The sequence below is a fragment of the Sinohyriopsis cumingii genome, chromosome 3 (assembly GCF_028554795.1).
Source record: "Sinohyriopsis cumingii isolate HCF-2022 chromosome 3, ASM2855479v2, whole genome shotgun sequence".
Taxonomy (NCBI): Eukaryota; Metazoa; Mollusca; class Bivalvia; order Unionida; family Unionidae; genus Sinohyriopsis; species Sinohyriopsis cumingii.
Window position 1 is genome coordinate 105,753,878 of NC_142963.1, and position 18,282 is coordinate 105,772,159.

At 35.5% G+C, this 18,282-nt stretch overlaps 2 protein-coding genes across 3 annotated transcripts in view; one reads left to right on the plus strand and one right to left on the minus strand.

Annotated features, from left to right (window-relative positions):
• LOC149803466 (caspase-3-like) overlaps positions 1-6,575 on the plus strand; it is a 76,496-nt gene extending 69,921 nt beyond the window's left edge. Inside the window, exon 6 of the mRNA XM_089953186.1 lies at positions 3,837-6,575. Coding sequence (XP_089809312.1) covers positions 3,837-3,937 — 101 coding nt within the window. The 3' untranslated portion in view covers positions 3,938-6,575. The remainder of the gene's footprint in view (positions 1-3,836) is intronic.
• The window catches only part of LOC149803467 (RNA polymerase I-specific transcription initiation factor RRN3-like), a 61,629-nt gene that overhangs the window by 18,813 nt on the left and 24,534 nt on the right, over positions 1-18,282 (minus strand). For both annotated transcript variants that reach the window (XM_089953182.1, XM_089953183.1), the window contains exons 6-10: positions 18,022-18,151; positions 12,917-13,085; positions 10,940-11,014; positions 8,793-8,955; positions 3,434-3,564 (exon numbers count right to left, since the gene is read on the minus strand). In XM_089953182.1, the coding sequence (XP_089809308.1) occupies positions 3,434-3,564; positions 8,793-8,955; positions 10,940-11,014; positions 12,917-13,085; positions 18,022-18,151 (668 nt within the window). The remainder of the gene's footprint in view (positions 1-3,433; positions 3,565-8,792; positions 8,956-10,939; positions 11,015-12,916; positions 13,086-18,021; positions 18,152-18,282) is intronic.

The following is an 18,282-nucleotide window of genomic DNA, read 5'->3' on the forward strand; positions in this document are numbered from 1 at the left end:
GAAAAACCATCACAACCACACCATCTTCATTCTGAAACTGTCTGTGGCTACATATTTGTTGAGCCAGCTGATTTGTATCACAGGTACAAGTTTTCCATAGGCTTTTGGCACAAGAAAAAAAACTGAAATAAAACCACTGTAGTCTGGCTTGCAACTATCCTCCACAACCCATATGGAGAGTAAAGAGCAAGATCTCTGTCAAATTTCTGCCTTTTTATGATCGGCTGGAACTACAGGGAGCCTTGAAGAAGGAGAAACTTGGTTTCTTATCCCTTTTATTATTTTGCCTCCAAAAGTAATGGGCCTATTGATGTGTCAAATTTGATTGGAAATGAAACATCTGCTTCCAAGCAGAATTCAGGCTTCTGTCCTCCTGTTAATTATTATCTCTCCATTGTGGCCAAGACTGATGTGGGTGAAAACCTGGAGAGGGTAAGGAGAACTTAAGGTGCAGTTATTGTGCTGCCTGCTTCCACACATCCTCAATATGGATGCCAAACAGCAGCAGTAAGCAAAGAGGAAAAAGCATGGGGTCAGTGGATGATGCAGATTTACTGGTGATGAGATGGGGTCAGTGGGTGATGCAGATTTACTGGTATGAGATGGGGTCAGTGTGTGATGCAGATTTACTGGTGATGAGATGGGGTCAGTGGGTGATGCAGATTTACTGGTGATGAGATGGGGTCAGTGGGTGATGCAGATTTACTGGTGATGAGTGGCGAAAGGCCAACAAATATCTGCATGCTAAAAATCTTTTTTTTTCTGAGGTCAGGGTAGAGCTGTTCATCATTTTTTCAATTTTTGGGGTTTTTTTATTTAGGTTTCCTTTGGATTTATTTTTAATGATACTTTTAGGTTTCTGAGGTCAAAATGAAATTTGAGGTTTTTGAGGTCAATTCTATCATTATGCATACAATAATAGCACTGTCAAAGAAAGTTATTGTAACTGATAATTTTCCAGCTGCATGTATGCTTTGTCAATCTGGGAGATCGGTTTCTCTCAAATCTGTCTTTTAAAAAAAATCAATATCAGTGCAGAGGATTTCAAAGTAGTCGCTGCTGACTGGTGTATTGTTTATATACAAAAAAGCACATATTCCCCTTCTTGTTCCAAATTCTAATAACTTCTTAAACAAATCACAGACCGTCATGGACTTTCAACTCCCTAAATCATGAGTATTTGGGATCTGTGATAACTTTGAAACTGTAGATGCATTTACCATCATTAAATTGGACAACACAGTCCATGTTCACAGTGCACCATCTGCCATCTGCTGATTGTTTTTCAACAAAGATACCTAAACTGTGTTTTTGGGATGCTTGAGTAAAAACACTACAATCTGGATAAGAGAAATGGGATAAAACTGAAGATATATGAATAGATGTAATGAGTGATTTTCCGCCCCCCAATAATGAAAAAGGTAACAATAAAACTGTAGAACTTCAAATGTTGTCAAAATTCAAAAGCTTTTAAATGTCAAAGCAAATTAAAATTTTCAAAGCCTTTTTCACTTTTCCAAATTTTTTAAGATTTAAAAATAAAGGCATCAAATTTAAAGGTTTTTCATGACCTGTGCAAATCAAGTGTATTTTACAAGTTCAAGTGTATGCAGTACTTGTGTGAGGAGGCAGACACTGACAACTACCTCTCTGTAATGAAGGTATTGGACTTCACTTGGACTTAGTTTTTTGTCTGACAGACAAAAATTTTGTTTGTATTTGCTAAGGAAGGACGGGGGTTAGGGTTATGGTTAGAGGTCTTGACCATAGAGGCATGGTTGGAGGACAGCAGGACAGGGCACTCAGTCAGTGACAAAATCTTTTCCACTGCTACATTAAAGATAAAGTATAAGCAATCAGTTTTTTGTGGGGTCGGAGTGACCAATCTGATTTTCTGTGTACATACTGATGGTGTGTCCTTGTCACACAGTTAAATATTAATCAAATGTGATTTCAGAACTGCTGGCTGGTCTGGTGTCTAGGCAAGCAATCTAAGTAGTCATGCCTGAACAGGTGATTATATGGGTGTCTGAAAGATGAGCTGGATGTCAGCTAATATCAAAACAGAAGGACCAGTTGTATAGTGTGACATGTCAATTAGTGTCTTCACTGACCATAAACGTTTTGCATTTAAAACATTTGGTCTCTACTGTACATCTGTAAAAACAATGAAAATGACAAAATAATGGAAACATAACATGTTCATTAATTATTTTTTTAAACATGTTGTAAATATGAATTTGTATCTAAGAACCAGAAAAATGTATTCAGAATTAAAAGCATCAGAAACAATGCAGATGTTTGTGACATCCTATGCATAATGACAGCATCTAGTGACTCACAGTGCACAAATATGGAATAAGCATAGCCCACATGGCTTACTCACATGGACAAACTGCTTCACACATATATACGAAAAATAGTAGATGGGTTCACTGAAAACAGTATCTCACCAGCACACTGTATTATGATATAGCCCCAATGCATCAGACTTAAAAAGAACTGCAACACAATACTGTAACACAGAAAAGTGATGCTAACAATGCCAGTTACTGAATGTTACAGAAAAGTAATGCTGATAATGTCACTGCTTTCACTTTACTGTTATGTTACAGACATGTGATGCAGGCAATGCCACTGTCTTCACTCTACTGAATGTTACAGAAAAGTAATGCTGATAATGCCACTGCTTTCACTTTACTTTACTGTTATGTTACAGACATGTAATCCAGGCAATGCCACTGTTGTCACTCTACTGTATGTCTTACCAATAACTAAACATTATGCTGTCAAAGTTTAAAAATTTCCAAGAACATGCAGACAAGACCATGAACCCTCGTACATTCATTCTCAAATCTTTTTGCATAAGTAGAGCACAAAACTCCCAAATGGGATACGACATTTATGGTATACTACATCTTAGAAATTTGGCAGTCAAGTAGATAGAGCCTAATTTAGAAAACTTTAAAGAGCAGTGACTCAAGCTCTATTCTAACTAAAATTAAAGGCTAACAGTTTTAGAACTTTGAGGTTAAGCTGAATTTCTTATTAAAACATTTTTGAGAAAACAGGCTTTTCAAAATCTTCCCCAATCTGAGCAAACATTTTTATTTTGCAAACATTTTCTTGGAATGATGTATAAATATGCATAGGCTTTTCACAAAGAGAGTGCAAAACTTTTAATGACTTCAACAAGACTTGACCAAACAATAAAAATATTCTCAGATTTATATATCCTGTGCTTTTCTCTGATAAAAGCATTCAATGACAATAAAAAGTAAATACTCACTGCATATGATCCCTGCATATAATATAGCAAAACGTAAAAATATAATTGTTGGAGAAAATATGACAAAATATATCTTGAAACTGCATAATTTTTAAGTAGTAAATACCATATAACTAATGCAGAGTATCAGAAGAACATACTAACCTCTTTTATACTACATAAAAAGAACATGATAAACTGTACGTGGCAGGATGCGTAAGTGGGTAAAATTATTCTTTCAAAAATCATTAACATCTCTCTGTATAACAATTTTGTTGTTTCCCAGTCCAATTCACCTGAAAAGAGAAAAAGGACTTACATGAGGTTGCAGTTCTAAATAGGAACAAGTATGAAGATGACAAAATTGTATCTGCCCTACAATGTTGATATACATACACCCTCTATTCCACACACAAACCGAACGGGCAGTAAACCCCATAACCTAACATGGGCCACATATATTGTGTCTTGTCTATTTCAGCATGTATAAAGTTTTATTACTAAAAATGTACAAAAATGTCTTCATATTTCAAATTTTTATATATCTTACTTTTGATCCCCTTTCCAGGACACCATGAGAGGGAGAAATATACTTCAGCACGTCTTACACACGACTACCATGTGGACAACTTATTTACCAAATCTGGTGAGTTTTCACCTGGCAGCTAAGAAGGAAATGACAAAGAAACAGTATCACAATGTCACAAACACTTCTGGAATAATAACAGATTTATCAAGATATATAGAGAGCTCTTGATAACACCATGACAAAAGTGACAGTTTACTTATTGGACTGAAAGTGCATGTTTTTGGGGGGAGGGGTAGGCAAGGGAGTATTTTGTGATAACCACAAAAGACAAACTTGCAAATATGGTCTCAAGAGTGTACACAAGATCATCCAATCAGATACAAGACAACCTCATTACTCGGCCAACCAGATGCAGGATCACCTCATTACTCGGCCAATCAGATGCAAGATCACCTCATCATTCAGCCAATCTGATGCAAGATCACCTCATTATCCAGCCAATCTGATGCAAGATCACCTCATTAATATGTGTGACTAGCAATCATAATCAAACTAATCAGAGGTTTTGATCACTTGCATGTACATATCAAATGTGATCAAAATCAGATCTGAAATGAAGTCTGTACCATTCTCAAACAAGTGTTGAGTTGACAGATGGTTGGAAGATGGATGGCAGTTCATGAACAGATGCAGGGTCATTAGCTGACTTTGCAATTGACCGGGTCATTAAAAAAAATTAAAAGTAGTTTCCTAGGTAGTTTCTTTTTCTCAATGATATTTCTTGAGCTATATAATATTTGTTCTTAAAATCTGGTTCTCATATTAGATGTTTTTAATGAAAATGCCAATTTCATAAAGGGTTTTAAGTGTACTTTTTTGATTATTTATTTATTGTTATTTTTAAATACTGGTATTATATTATAAACCAGAGAGAAATCAACAATTACACAGTTTACCCCTACTTTTACTAGCTCCAGTAGCCATTGTAACATTACCATGCCAAAATTAAAGTGAATCAAAGGAAATCTGGGTCCGTTGTCTAACATCATTACAGACCAAAGGAAAAACTCTGCTGTGCTCTTTTTTATTTTTTCTGAAATTTTACCCAGCATTACCTTTCAAGTTGTTTGAATAAGCCAATCAAATGTTTCTCTTCCAAACAGTCACATATCAAGGGCAATTTGAGAGACAGGTAAGAACTGGTTTTATCTTTGTAGTTCATAATGTCTATGCCTATTCATGACAAACAAGGAGCCTTTGTCGCAAGCAGCCATACTAGAACACATGGCTGACGATTATTGATAGATAATTCAATGAGAAGATGAAATTCAACAAAACTCCTGCTGAATTTATTTCCAAAGCAGAGTAAAGTGAGAAAAAAATGCGGACTTGTATATTTTAAAAAATGTTATAATGTGATAGTAAATGATGCATGAAGAAAATTCATGGGAAGACGGGCTTTTGGCATGTCAGAGTGACTAATGATGCAATGTTTTTTAATTTACTTGAATACAAATTTATTAACAACAGCAACTAAGTGTATGTGACCCGTTTTTTTCTAACCACATAGACCACCGGAGTGGTCTCATTTCATCAGAAATAGTAGATTAATTACATACACATAGTATATTAAATCATCAACGCCTTTGCAACTGTATGATTCATCATAGTCATTAAACTATAGTGATATACAACACAAATGCAATTATACAGTTATATTTACTGCATTATAATTACATTAAATCTTATATATTATTTATTATGTTCTTGGATAAAGCATTTTCTCTCTTAGAATGTTTGAGTTTCATTTCCCCATGCCAAATTCCCTATTATGAATTCCATGGGCTTTGTTATAACATTCCTTTATACAACATTAAATGGTTATAGTGTTTGATTTGTGTTGTCAGCTTGAAAAATTTAGCGCTATTGTAATATTGTATCACCTGATGAAATAAGGCCAGATAAACAATGGTGGTCATTTGAATACAAAAGGCGTAACAACAAAAGCGATGTACAACGAAAATGATAATCACATCCTGGAAGGTTACAGGCATGTAGGAGCCTGTCCAGGTAGGTATGAAACTCTTGTGACAGGTTCATTGAGCAGCTCAAGCCTTGCAAGGATTTTCCTGGTGACATCTATGCCAAGTAGTTCATTCACAAAAACTTGTTTCATCTGAGGGCAGGGGCTATCTGATCCATTGTATAGGTCAGGCCCTTTATTTTAATAATTACTTTCTGAATAGTTGGAGGGAAGATATAACCCCCAAACCCATCCCAAATGACTCCCTGGGTGTCCATGGCATGTGCCTCTGGTTTTGGGACTGGACAGATGAAGATTGGGAAGTTTGTTGTGATTTCAGCTCACTGCAAAGAGATCCATCATTCAATGCCATGATAAAATCATGCAGCTTTTGAAACTACCCCCAACCATCTCATGTGAAATCAGTACAAACTGTGATCTCTGGTTAGGGTTCTCCAGAGAAATTCCTGCTGTAAACCACTGATTCTCTTACCATAAACAGAGAAACTATTTTATCTTGGTTGAGATCATAACACAATTGGAAAAGTACCGCAGCTGAACCAGCAGTGCCATCTGCAGAGGGTACATGATAAGGCAGCTGAGAAGAATCAATCCAGTACCACATTTAACAATCCAAAGAGTTGCAGAAACTCTCACAAAAATGAGCTTATCCTTGGTTGAATTAACTAAATTCTTAACAATTTGGTTCTCATTGCTATAAATTTATCCCAACCCTCACCACTTTAGGTATAAAATTCATATGTTCACATTCATTCAGAGAAAAAAATAAAATCCATGTTCTTACCCATTCATAAACAAGTACAGAATTCATGTGTTCACATCCATTTCAGAGACAAGTATAAAATTTGTGTGTTCACATACTTTCAGAGACAAATATAAAATTTGTTTGTTCACATCCATTCAGAGACAAGTATGGAATCTGTGTGTTCACATCCATTCAGAGACAAATATATAATTTGTTTGTTCACATCCATTCAGAGACAAATATAAAATTTGTGTGTTCACATCCATTCAGAGACAAGTATGGAATTTGTGTGTTCACATCCATTCAGAGACAAATATAAAATTTGTTTGTTCACATCCATTCAGAGACAAATATAAAATTTGTGTGTTCACATCCATTCAGAGACAAATATAGAATTTATGTGTTCACATCCATTCAGAGACTAGTACAGAATTCATGTGTTCACATCCATTCAGTGATCAACAGGTTTTAGTATCTTGGTTTTAAGGATGAAAAATCAAAAAAAGTTATTGTAAAATTACCATTTTTGGTAACTGTAAATGGGGCTTATGATACTTCTTACCTGTATCACCTTACAATTAGCATAAAAATGTCAGTTTCACATATTCATTTAAAAGATCTCTGATTCTGCTTTTGAATTATACAATTACTTGCTTTAATTTTAATTTGAGTGATACACTGACACATGAACTTAAAAATTGGCCAATGATTAAAATCTTCAGAGTTGATATCATAATGCATATAATTGGCTAAATTACACTAATCAATCCTCTCTAGACTTTTGACATATTAGCAAAGCTTTTATTAACCAGAAAAAAAGAATGAAAATTTCTTCCTGAAATTAATTTGAGGTTAACTCTAAAAAATACCATTATCTGTGATTTTTTATAAATTCAGTAGCTTGATTTTGATTACAAAACTACATCTCCAAAGTCTGCTTATTAAACTGTACTTACAGGTTACTGCATTTGTATGGGAAAATATGAACGTGTTTTTCAGATGGAAATACTGCACGACTTTGGGAGTTCATATTTTCCCATATAAATGCAGTGATCTTTTAATTATAGGCTCATTTTCTTATTCTACCTAAGGCTTAATTATATAAACAAAAATATACTACAAGAAACAATGTAACCGAAAGTATGCCATATTCCAAACTAAATACACAACTGCAGATTCATCATTACACAACAACCTTATTAATGCACACATAATTCTGCCAAGATAAATTTGAACTTAGTCGCGTGCTAGACACAACTTTCGAAAGAAAATGGCATGTCTAGTTAAAATTTTAATTTGGAGTCATATTTTAAATGAATGTGCATTGCAACAACTTTCCCATTTGATCTGCAATGAATGGAGTTTGGTACCTTTTTTCAATTCTACAAAATTTTGTGATTATGGACGGGATTTATATGTGGCAATTCCACATGAAATGCATCGGATTGAAGAAGCAAGGGAGAAACGTGTTGACATCTGCAAATGTGTTTCTGTTTCTGCCATTGAATGTTTGAATTCATAATGCGGGAAAAATATGAAGTCGTTCAATTGCAATTATCAAAAGGACGCTATGGAATTTAATGCTTATTTCATTTTGAGTGCAGTAAGGAGGATGTAACTGCACCTGGAATATATTTAAAATTACAGTACAATTTCAAAATGTGTAATCAAGACTGAAAACCTATGACATGGCTTATGTAATTCGGATTTGCAGAACTAAGAAAATACATTTTGAGGAAATTCAGGATGTAAAACTGTAAATATTTTTTTTGCCATTCTTATTACCAGCTAATGAAGACAAGTTTATGCCTTGTCACTTGCATGTTATTTGTAAGGACCCTGTCTGGCGTCTACTGTATAGCTAGCCTAAATCCGAAACACTGTATCAAAAAAGTTAATGCGGAATGTGCCAGAGCAGCTGGTATATGGCAGTCACGAAACATCTGCTTTAGTTCATTCAGAAACAAATTTCATCAACCAAAAAGTAAAGCGCCTACTATGCGAGTGTACATGACTTGTTTACAAATCAAAAGTGCTGGTGTCTGCATCCACTGTTTGTTTACAATATAAAGTAAGTTCTTGATGCACCTGAATGCAATATGAAGGTATGCAATATTGTAAAATACTGAACAATTCGGACAAAGTAAAGTTAACAGAGAAAAAAATGAGCATATAATAATTGTGTATACAGGAAATGGCACCTCACCATTTGTGTAGCAAGTATTGTGAATATAACTGAACACCAAATCCATCATTGTGTCCAATCTATCTGCCTCCTTGTGTTTCATTGGCCAAGCACTGGCCCCAAGGCGACTGATGTAGCCCTCGTCAGACTGACCAAAAAGAGCTTTTTTACTTCCACCATCTTCCTGCAAATGATAAAATGATTCTTGGCTTTCAGTATTTCATTCATGGGCACCTTATGTCTCTTTATATTAACTTGTGGGATGAAAAGATTCTAGCTGTTTAAGAGAGATAAAATACATTTAAAAAATAATTACAACAAACAGTACAAGACATGCCTGTCTTATGACCTTTTCCTACCAATGACCTTGACCTCCGAGCCTGGGATATGAATAATGTATGATAAGGTGTGGACCCAGGTAAAGTTTAACCAAATATCTGCACGGGTCTACAATGTGGCAGCATCAATAAGGAAACAGGTCATTAACTTGCATCATCCTTTGTTGTGAACTTGACCTTTGGGCAGACCAAATACAGTAATACCTCGTGCATTCGCATTTCTGGATTCGCGAATTCACGGATTCGCAAAATTTTCATTGTTACCCTCTACGTACATGTTTTCTTTATTTTATTGAATTGTACCTTCGTTATATGACTTCTGTGACATATGAAGTTTACCTAGTTTACCTTCCTGACAATGACAAAGAAAATGTCAGTCATTAAGTTTACAGTCCCATTCGTTACTTGGTTTTACCTTACTGTGAGTGCAAAAGAAAACGGCGGCCAATGAATTAGTATAGGGGTAATATTAGTATACATGTACCGTACTGTAAATGCGCTAGTGAGGCAAATACCCATTAGGCGATACTGTACTCTATTTTTACGTCATTTATTTCTCTTTTTAAGGGTAATGTATTAAGCTAACTTTTAAATGAAATTAAAGTGCTTTGGGAGCATGATTTGGGTCATATTTAGGGTTTAAACCCTAGAAATAAGCATTTATTAGCATTTTTAGTGACTCGTACCAAACATTCACGATTCCTCCTGATCCGCAACTGGTTCCGGAACCTAACCTCGTGAATGTTCAAGATATTACTGTACATAAGAAACTGTCAAGTCAAAATATATAACAGGATGAAGTTTCAAATTAAAATAGATTTCTTGGTTCATTACATCAACAGAGGCAAATAATTAATATTTTTCATTGCTGAAACATGGAACTTGAGGCAGAATACGTGAGAAAGTGTCAAATCAGTATATAAAACAGACTGAAGTGTGAATAAAATCCCTTCATTGATTCCTAAGGTCACTGATTCACATTCTAACTTGCAACAATCGGGAACCTGAGGCAAGACACCGCTGTGGTATACAAAACAAAATCTAGTCATGATATATATATACACACACACTTTGGCAAAGTTTTATTATTTATCAGTGGATCAGAAGTTCATTACTGACAAGAGTTCCAGTCACAGAATCACATTTTTCCTTGCCATGATGGATGGATGGTATGTGATGGGTTCTATTGATATTTGGCACAATATCGGCTATATGGTACAGAAAAAAAAAACTTCCGAAACTGTAAAAATAAAGAACAGCATAAAAGACTTTAAAAGAAAATAAACCTTCTAAATGAATGTAAATGTAAGTACTACAAGCTTAATTATAACAGGAAAATATTCTTTGTAAAATCTTAATAAGATAAAATATATATAGGTAAAAATATAAAATCCTTGAAATACAATCTTAATTTTTTTAAATATATAAACTATATTTTCCTCAAGAAGTCAATATTTTCTTGTATGGACAACATTCTAAAATTCCTTCACCTAAAAAAGTTAGTTTAAAAAGGGTGGAAATCAATACAACTCACAAGAATGATTCCACTGTCATTGGACACAAACTGGGTGTGTACTCTAGTCGAGGTTCAACCTCCTGGAGGTATGCCTGAGTCTGGCATTAGTATCCCAAACAAAGACCTGTCAGGCCTTTTCCCAGAACATTAAATTGTTTTTCCATTTAAAATTGTAGTATACCATTATATCTACCACAGTATATTTAGAAATATTTCATGGTACCCATCTCTAGTTTCCAGTATTATTTGTACCTGATACTATAAATCTGAAATATATCAAACAGATTCAATCATGAATAAAGAGCTATACTGACTAAATCAAAGATATCTCCATCTTCCATATCGTCCTGGGATTCGGCATTTTCTATCAAAAGGCGGGGACACCGCACCTGGAAATGAAACATGTCTGATGATGACAAAGAGGGACAAAGGAAGCCTGCAATAATACAAGTGTGAAAACAGTCATGTGGGTAAATAAAATGTGTTATATGTTTCATTGTCAAATTCCACAATATGGATACTTCAGGTTTACTATGGTATCCTCCATCATTGTCATTTTAATAAAATTGTTATACAACATGCATTGGTGACACCAGTTAAACAATTTCTGAAGATTTCATTATCCCCAAACACAACAGGATTGAAAATATCTATCATTTTACTGAGATCCAGTGTTTGGTGACCCCATATGGCTAGCAATAGACTACATCCAACATTTTCCATTACAGTAAGTTATGTATACAAATATATACCAATACAAAAGTAATCGACACTATGATGAATGCTCAGAGTTAAAATAACTTACTTATTCCCTGAGCAGCTTATTGTTTGTTACTGTGAGAAACTATTTACAGGCTCAAAGATAGGTTTGCCTAAACAAACAATATAGAAAACTGGGAGAACCTGGCTTCAGTTGCATTAAAAATGTAACATTTTCTTCCCTCAAACTATATCTTCCTTAATGCTTAATTAACAACAGTGAATATTTTCACCATATGTAGAGGAATCATCAAGGCTTAAAAAGAAGTCTTATAACTAAAATTTCAACTGAAAAAGTCTTGTTTCTACCCAAGAAAATTTATAGGTTTCTCAAATTTGAAGAACTCTTCACCTCATTTTTCACCACTCCGGTGGCCTAAGTGGTTAGAGCATCTGCCTCGGATACAGGAGGTCGCAGGTTTGACACCCAGCTGAGTCATACCAAAGACATAAAAATGGTACTAACACCTGCCTCGCTGGGGGTTCAGCATTAAGAGGTTAGTATTAGGACTGGTCGACCTGGTGTCAGAATAATGTGACTGGGTGGGACATCATGATACATGTCTGCGGCATGATGCTTCAGAGCTAGACATCACTATAAACTGCCATACTGCAGACATCGTAGTGATATGACTGAAAAATTGTTAAAGCTACATTAAAAATCTAAATCACACACATACATGTACACTTCATTTTCCCTTGCTCTATATCTGAGAAATATCCAAGTATTGTTAGACGCATCAAAAGCAAAACAATGTTATCTCAATCTAAGGAAACATTGTGAAAAATTTTGTAAAACCGTTGCCAGGTCATATGAGATTTAGATAGTCTCAGATGTTATTTTATACCAAACACTTCATTTTCTAAATTCAGCACAAATTACCATAATGTCAGAGTTATACATGCAAAAATTATTGGAAATAGCATCATTCTGTGATGACAAGTTTATAATACCAATCACAGATGAACACAAACACTTTAAACAAATTCAATATTCTCTTTGATTCTGCCAATTTTGCAAAGAAAACACATTCAATACAGACATACGAATGACTCTACAGCTAGTTCTCCGAAGCATTTGTCTAGTTTAGTACAAAATGAATGCATAAAACAGTATATGCCTAAACTGAATTTATCTGAAGAACAAATCAATTGCTTTGACATAATAATATTCATCTGAGGTGCACTTTGATAGAACTGTACAAACTCTTCATTAACATTTTGAATTATTTTAACAATAGGAAACCCATTAAATCCCAAATTAATACACACTGACTAATGTAAATCTTAAAAACATGTCAATTCCAATATTGCTTATATTTTCCTAACATTGATAGTGATTCTCAATACCATAATCACATTTTGTTTCTTAGAATCTAAATCAGTTAATTGTGTTCAGCAAAATGACATGAAGTAATTTTCAAAACAGATTACATTTCAATAGCACAATTTTACGTGAGTTGTACTGTAATTAAAATTTTACATTTTCATACTGCGAAACTCCATGTATATTTTGAAAAATATAAACTTACATCCAGTTTCATCATTCGGTCAACAATCAGCTCCAAGACTCGCTGTCGGATTGATGTGATGTAGTGGGTTACCTGAAGCAGATTCTTTACATAGCACTCCTGCAAGTATGTCTCCTTTTTCAAGTAAGGGAAGTGCTCTGATAGGAGAGGAAGCAGCAGTACTGGGGTCCTGATGAAGGAAAATAAAAGCAAGATGGAAATAACTGCAAATATAAAACTTTTGTATTGTGACTTTCAGGATTTTAATCATTTATTGTGATCAACATATCATTCGAAAAGTTCACACTAATTATGACTATCATCCCTCAATCCATATTACCTTTAAAAATGTGATCTTTGATCCCCACCCCCAATTCCACGGGGGGGGGGGGGGGCTGCATCCAGATTCCAAAACAAAAGTTGTCATCCATCTTATATACACCTTTACAAGTTAATGCAAACTGCACAGACCCATATCTGCCATTGCACAATGCACCAAAAGATCGGAGTTTGTTAGGAGTAATCAGTTAAAACAACATAGACTCTAATCTGCCAGTGCATTATGTGATGGTAGATCAGGGTCTATGTTGTTTGCAGTTGGAAATTGCTTATGAGTGACTATATATTGTACTCATTCTCCTAAACCAAACTCCAAGATAAGATAAATCTATCGTTCAGTGTAAATGTAGTTCAGGTTACAAGAACTGATGGAAAGACATTTTTGACCTTACCTTTAAGCACATGACACAAGATAAAATCATATTAATCTGTAACACTAAAGAGAAATTTTGATTTGTCAAATTATATAGCAACTGCTGATTAACACCATGTACTTAAATCATACTACCTGTAAACTTTTGTCAAAAACATAACCTTGTATACAAACCAACTGCAACCAAAAATCTCAAAATTACAACCAGTGACTTATGTTCCAAGATTCTGGCTTACAAAGATCACCTAATTTTAAAAACCATTCTATAAAATTAAACAAGGAGTTTATATGATACAGATGAAGAAAAAAAAAGCTACCTGCCCACATCAGTGGCAGTTCAAATATTCTCCCTGATACAGGGATTTGTGCCAAATCCCATGAATACATTGGTTATTACTGGAGAAGAGTGCATGCTCTCTAAATTAATGAGACTGAGGGGAGGTCGGGAGGATGTATATGTATTGGGTAAGTATTATTGAGGAAACATTTCACTATAAAATATTGGTTTCTTCTTCAAATGTGTTACCTGATCATAATACCTTAGAAGAATAGACAAGAGTTAGAGGGAGTTACATTACCCCAGAGAGACCATCTCTGGTCCCCTAAGGTATATGAGGCAGCTTTTTGACAGATAACCCAGCTGAATGACTGATTCCATATGGGACAAAAATCCCAGTGCATTTTAGGATGAAAGATCTTAGATGTAATTGCTAGAGAACATCAACTGATCTCCATCTACAGCTTGCATAATGTCAGTAAAGGAACAGTTTAGCTCAAATGCAATGCTTGTTGCAACTGCCCCATGAGCCAAGATGTAGCAAGTTTTTACTCAGTCAGGTGAGTGTGCCCAAGACAAACTCCTCTTGCGGCAATGGGACAACACCATTGGACATGCTAACTCAAAATTTGACTAGAAGTCTGATAGGTTTTTGTTTTGTCTGATATCCTCTCTTCCACAAAGACAGTGGTTGATGGAATGCTAGCTGTTTCTCATCAAAGAACCCAAAAGTAGGAAGTTAGCTATTGAGGCATTTGTACGTCCAGCAGTGCAATGTGTTTGTACTGACAAAGTGAAGGGTCATCCTGCTCAAGCTATTCTCTCCATGACTTGCTGAGAGAACTGTTTGTTCTTAATGGCTTGTTTAATATGATCCTGATGTGCAGGTTCAACAACTCTGAATTGGGATGGAATGCTTGCTGTCATGGTTGATTGAGGAAATGTGGAAAGATCTCTATTCCTGGGGATTTCCACTGCTAGATTGATGAGGCTGCAGATTCATGATCCTTCCCACTTTTGTGGAAGCAATTTGAATGCCACTTTGTCCCTTTTGAAGTCAATATATGCTGGAACTGTAGACTAGGCTGTCGTTGGAGCAGGAGGAGGCAGACAAAACTCCAGTGGTAGCAAGAAGAAGACTTCTTCAATTAAAGACTGGTATAACTCTTGTGCTATCTGCGAAAGAACTGAAGAAAAAAGTCTATATGGCTGGCTCGTCATGCTCACTGAATATCCAGACTGCAATTCTGCTATGCCAGGAAGGCCACTAAATAATTGCTCCTTTTGAGTGTCAAAGACCTGCGAACCAAGTAAATCTACTTCCTGTGTGTACTACTAAGCTAAGCTAGTAATAGGGTGCACTGAGTAACTTGTGGCACTCTGCAAGTTAAATTGATCATGCTTACATATGACATGAGTGCATCAAACTGGACAAAGGTCTCTTGTCTTACAATGTATGATAGACTCTTGGACACCCACTGCAATCTAAGCCACAAAGCAGAGTCCAGTTGTGGCAGAACAGTACTGTCTATGTTCACATGATGGTGCTAAGTTGAGTAAGTTGAAATGGTGTACATAACTGGTTCATACATCTGATGTGCGAGACTGTAACTGAACGTGACTGTACTCAATGGCAGGTGGCAAAGGTGACTGGGTGTTGAACCCAAGTGGCAAGCAGCCTACTAGTTCTGCCAAGAAAAGATTTCCTGATGCTGTGGTGAGGAAGGATCCATTTGTGTCACTGACTTTCACAGACTGGATGGCTTTGTGGTTGCTGAACCATGTGGTGTGTGATACCCATCAAGAAGCAAATGATTCTACACATTTAAGCATGTATACTGATAATGCTGTTGTCTTCCCATTTTTGTGCCACAAGTAATGCAGCCCATTGACTTTCAGTCTATAATGTGCAAGTCTGACATGTATTCATAGCAAGCTACACATGGAGAGTGTTGTCTGTGCCATGTTTCCAAAGCTTACACTTGGTGTTGCAAATGGTCTAATCTGTAAGACAAAATAGAGCAGACAATATGTACAGGAGTAGCCCAGCATGCACCCTGCTTTATGAACTTAGAGTGTATGTACAAAGCTACACACTCTGAATTTTTACCTGTAAAAGGGCACACATGGCATCTAATACAGGAAGAGTATTGGAGTGTAGGTATTAATACTTACAAAACGGACAATAGTATATCAACTGTAATAAAAGTGACCTGCAGGAAGCCCAACAGATAAAACCACCAAAGCATCACTGGACACTATGACTAGACTATGTATATAAAACTTACCTGTAAATATCCAATGTGAGGGGATGCACTAGAGATCTGTGCAAGTACATACTAAGTGTGACTAAGTGTATTAATACAGCAAAGCTATAATTCTAAGGAAAGACAGAACTTTATGTGGAAAGATAAGTCAAGAAAAGATGGATAACTGAGAAGGGGTATACTTCCCCTCAAGCAGAACACTCTTCCAACTTGCTCCAAGGTAGAAAACTTCCAAATTACTTGTATGTGGATGGAGAGATCTGTCTGTCTGTCTGTAGAGAGCATGCTACTTGGCCAGATGTAGTAACCAGGTATGCATGGGATTTGATACCAATTCCTGAATCAAGAAGAGATCACTCTAACTGCCAACTATGTGGGCATATAACTTTAGCTTCTTAGTTAAAACATTTAACCTGGGAGAACTGGATATGCGAGATGGTAGTAGTCCTCCTAAGGTGTTATGATCAGGCAATGTATTTGAAGGATCAAACTTTACCTAGATGTTCTTAGTATAAGGCCTTGTCATCAAATTTCATTTGAATTCAAGTCCCTCTAAAGGTATCAGGGCCTGAAAATAGTGGTGGTTCTAGGTCCAAGACCTGTAGTTTTCCCAGATATAAATTTGTCATAAGTTTGTCAGGCCTCTAACTTTTTCAAAACACAGAAATCAAGATTATTCCTTTGTAGTATCTGAATTGTTTCCTAAGCAAAGTGTGAAATGTCAACAAATATATATGCAAAATTACATAGAAGCAATGTTGCTTGAAGCCTAGCAACATTTTTTCTGTGTACATGATAGACTGGAAAAATGTATATAGAAAAGTGTGTGAACCAGTGCTATTTTGCCTCTGAATCTGAGTAACCTTCCAAGTTCCAAGTCTAATCTCATTCAAATGGGGTTCACCTTTTTACTTGGAAAGAGACAATTCCAAAGTCATTCACTTGAAACCTCATTCAACAATACTTGAGATATCTGATATAATGGCTGGCTAAATAAAATGTGTTCATACAAATTGCATGACTGGTCCTATACCATAGGGTTGAATTAGCCAATGACTACAACATTTAAACACAAACTGACCTGCAACACATGATTCTTCTCCAATGAACATAACAGATGATCAATAAAAGTCAAAAGTTGCTTTAACTTTGATTTCTCATCCATCAGCAAATCTGAAAACCTGCAGGAACTAAAAAATGATGAAAATGGTCCCTCAGTAAAAAAGAATAAGCCAAACAAGGATGGAAAGTATAACAAACACCATGTTCACAAATTTAAAGAACACTGGAAAACAAACTGGCCACAGGACAAATATGATGGGACACAGGAAAAATGTTGTGTTCAACCTATTTAATGTTCCCTGATTTAGCTGACAGTGCCCTAAACCATGATACAACAAATCTCAAGGATCACTTGGATTTATCTAGAGACCAATGACAGTAAAAACAAAGACCATTTAAGACTACTAGACAATTTATTCAGATCAATAAAGAAAGTAAACTGCATTGTTTAAAAAATAACTACTTTATTCATTTACTAAAGCTCATTCATGTAACTATGTTTTTGTATTGAATTTGATGTTCCTCACAACAGTACAGCAACTTGGACCTGTTTATATACTTGTAGGACCTGGCTCACTCAGAGGGTGACAGGTCCTGGACCTGCAACCAATCAAAACCATTTTCAAGCCATGGGTATTGAGCAGTAACAATATTGCAACAGATGAGACATGTATTATGATGTGAAAGGTAATGATAGATGGATAATTAAATATGCCCCGACCAATGAAGTTATTGAAAGCATAAAAAAGGGTTAAAAATTGGATTTCTTATAATTTTAATTTTAAACCCTAAGATCAGAAAATCTTACATGGGTATTATCTGTGAAATTGCTTTAAGGAGAGTGTGAAGACTGATGAAGATTGCATCATATTTCTTCCTCACTGAATCCTGTATCACAGTTGTAGATTCCTCATCCTCTGTCACGAAATCTTTTGCTTCTGTCAATCACAAGCAAAACATACTTTTGGTAAAATGAACAGTATGTAACAGAATAGTAAATTTTAAAAATTAAAATTAGTCTCAAAAAATGTTTGTTATTCAAGTGATGCTGCAAATATGAAAATAAATC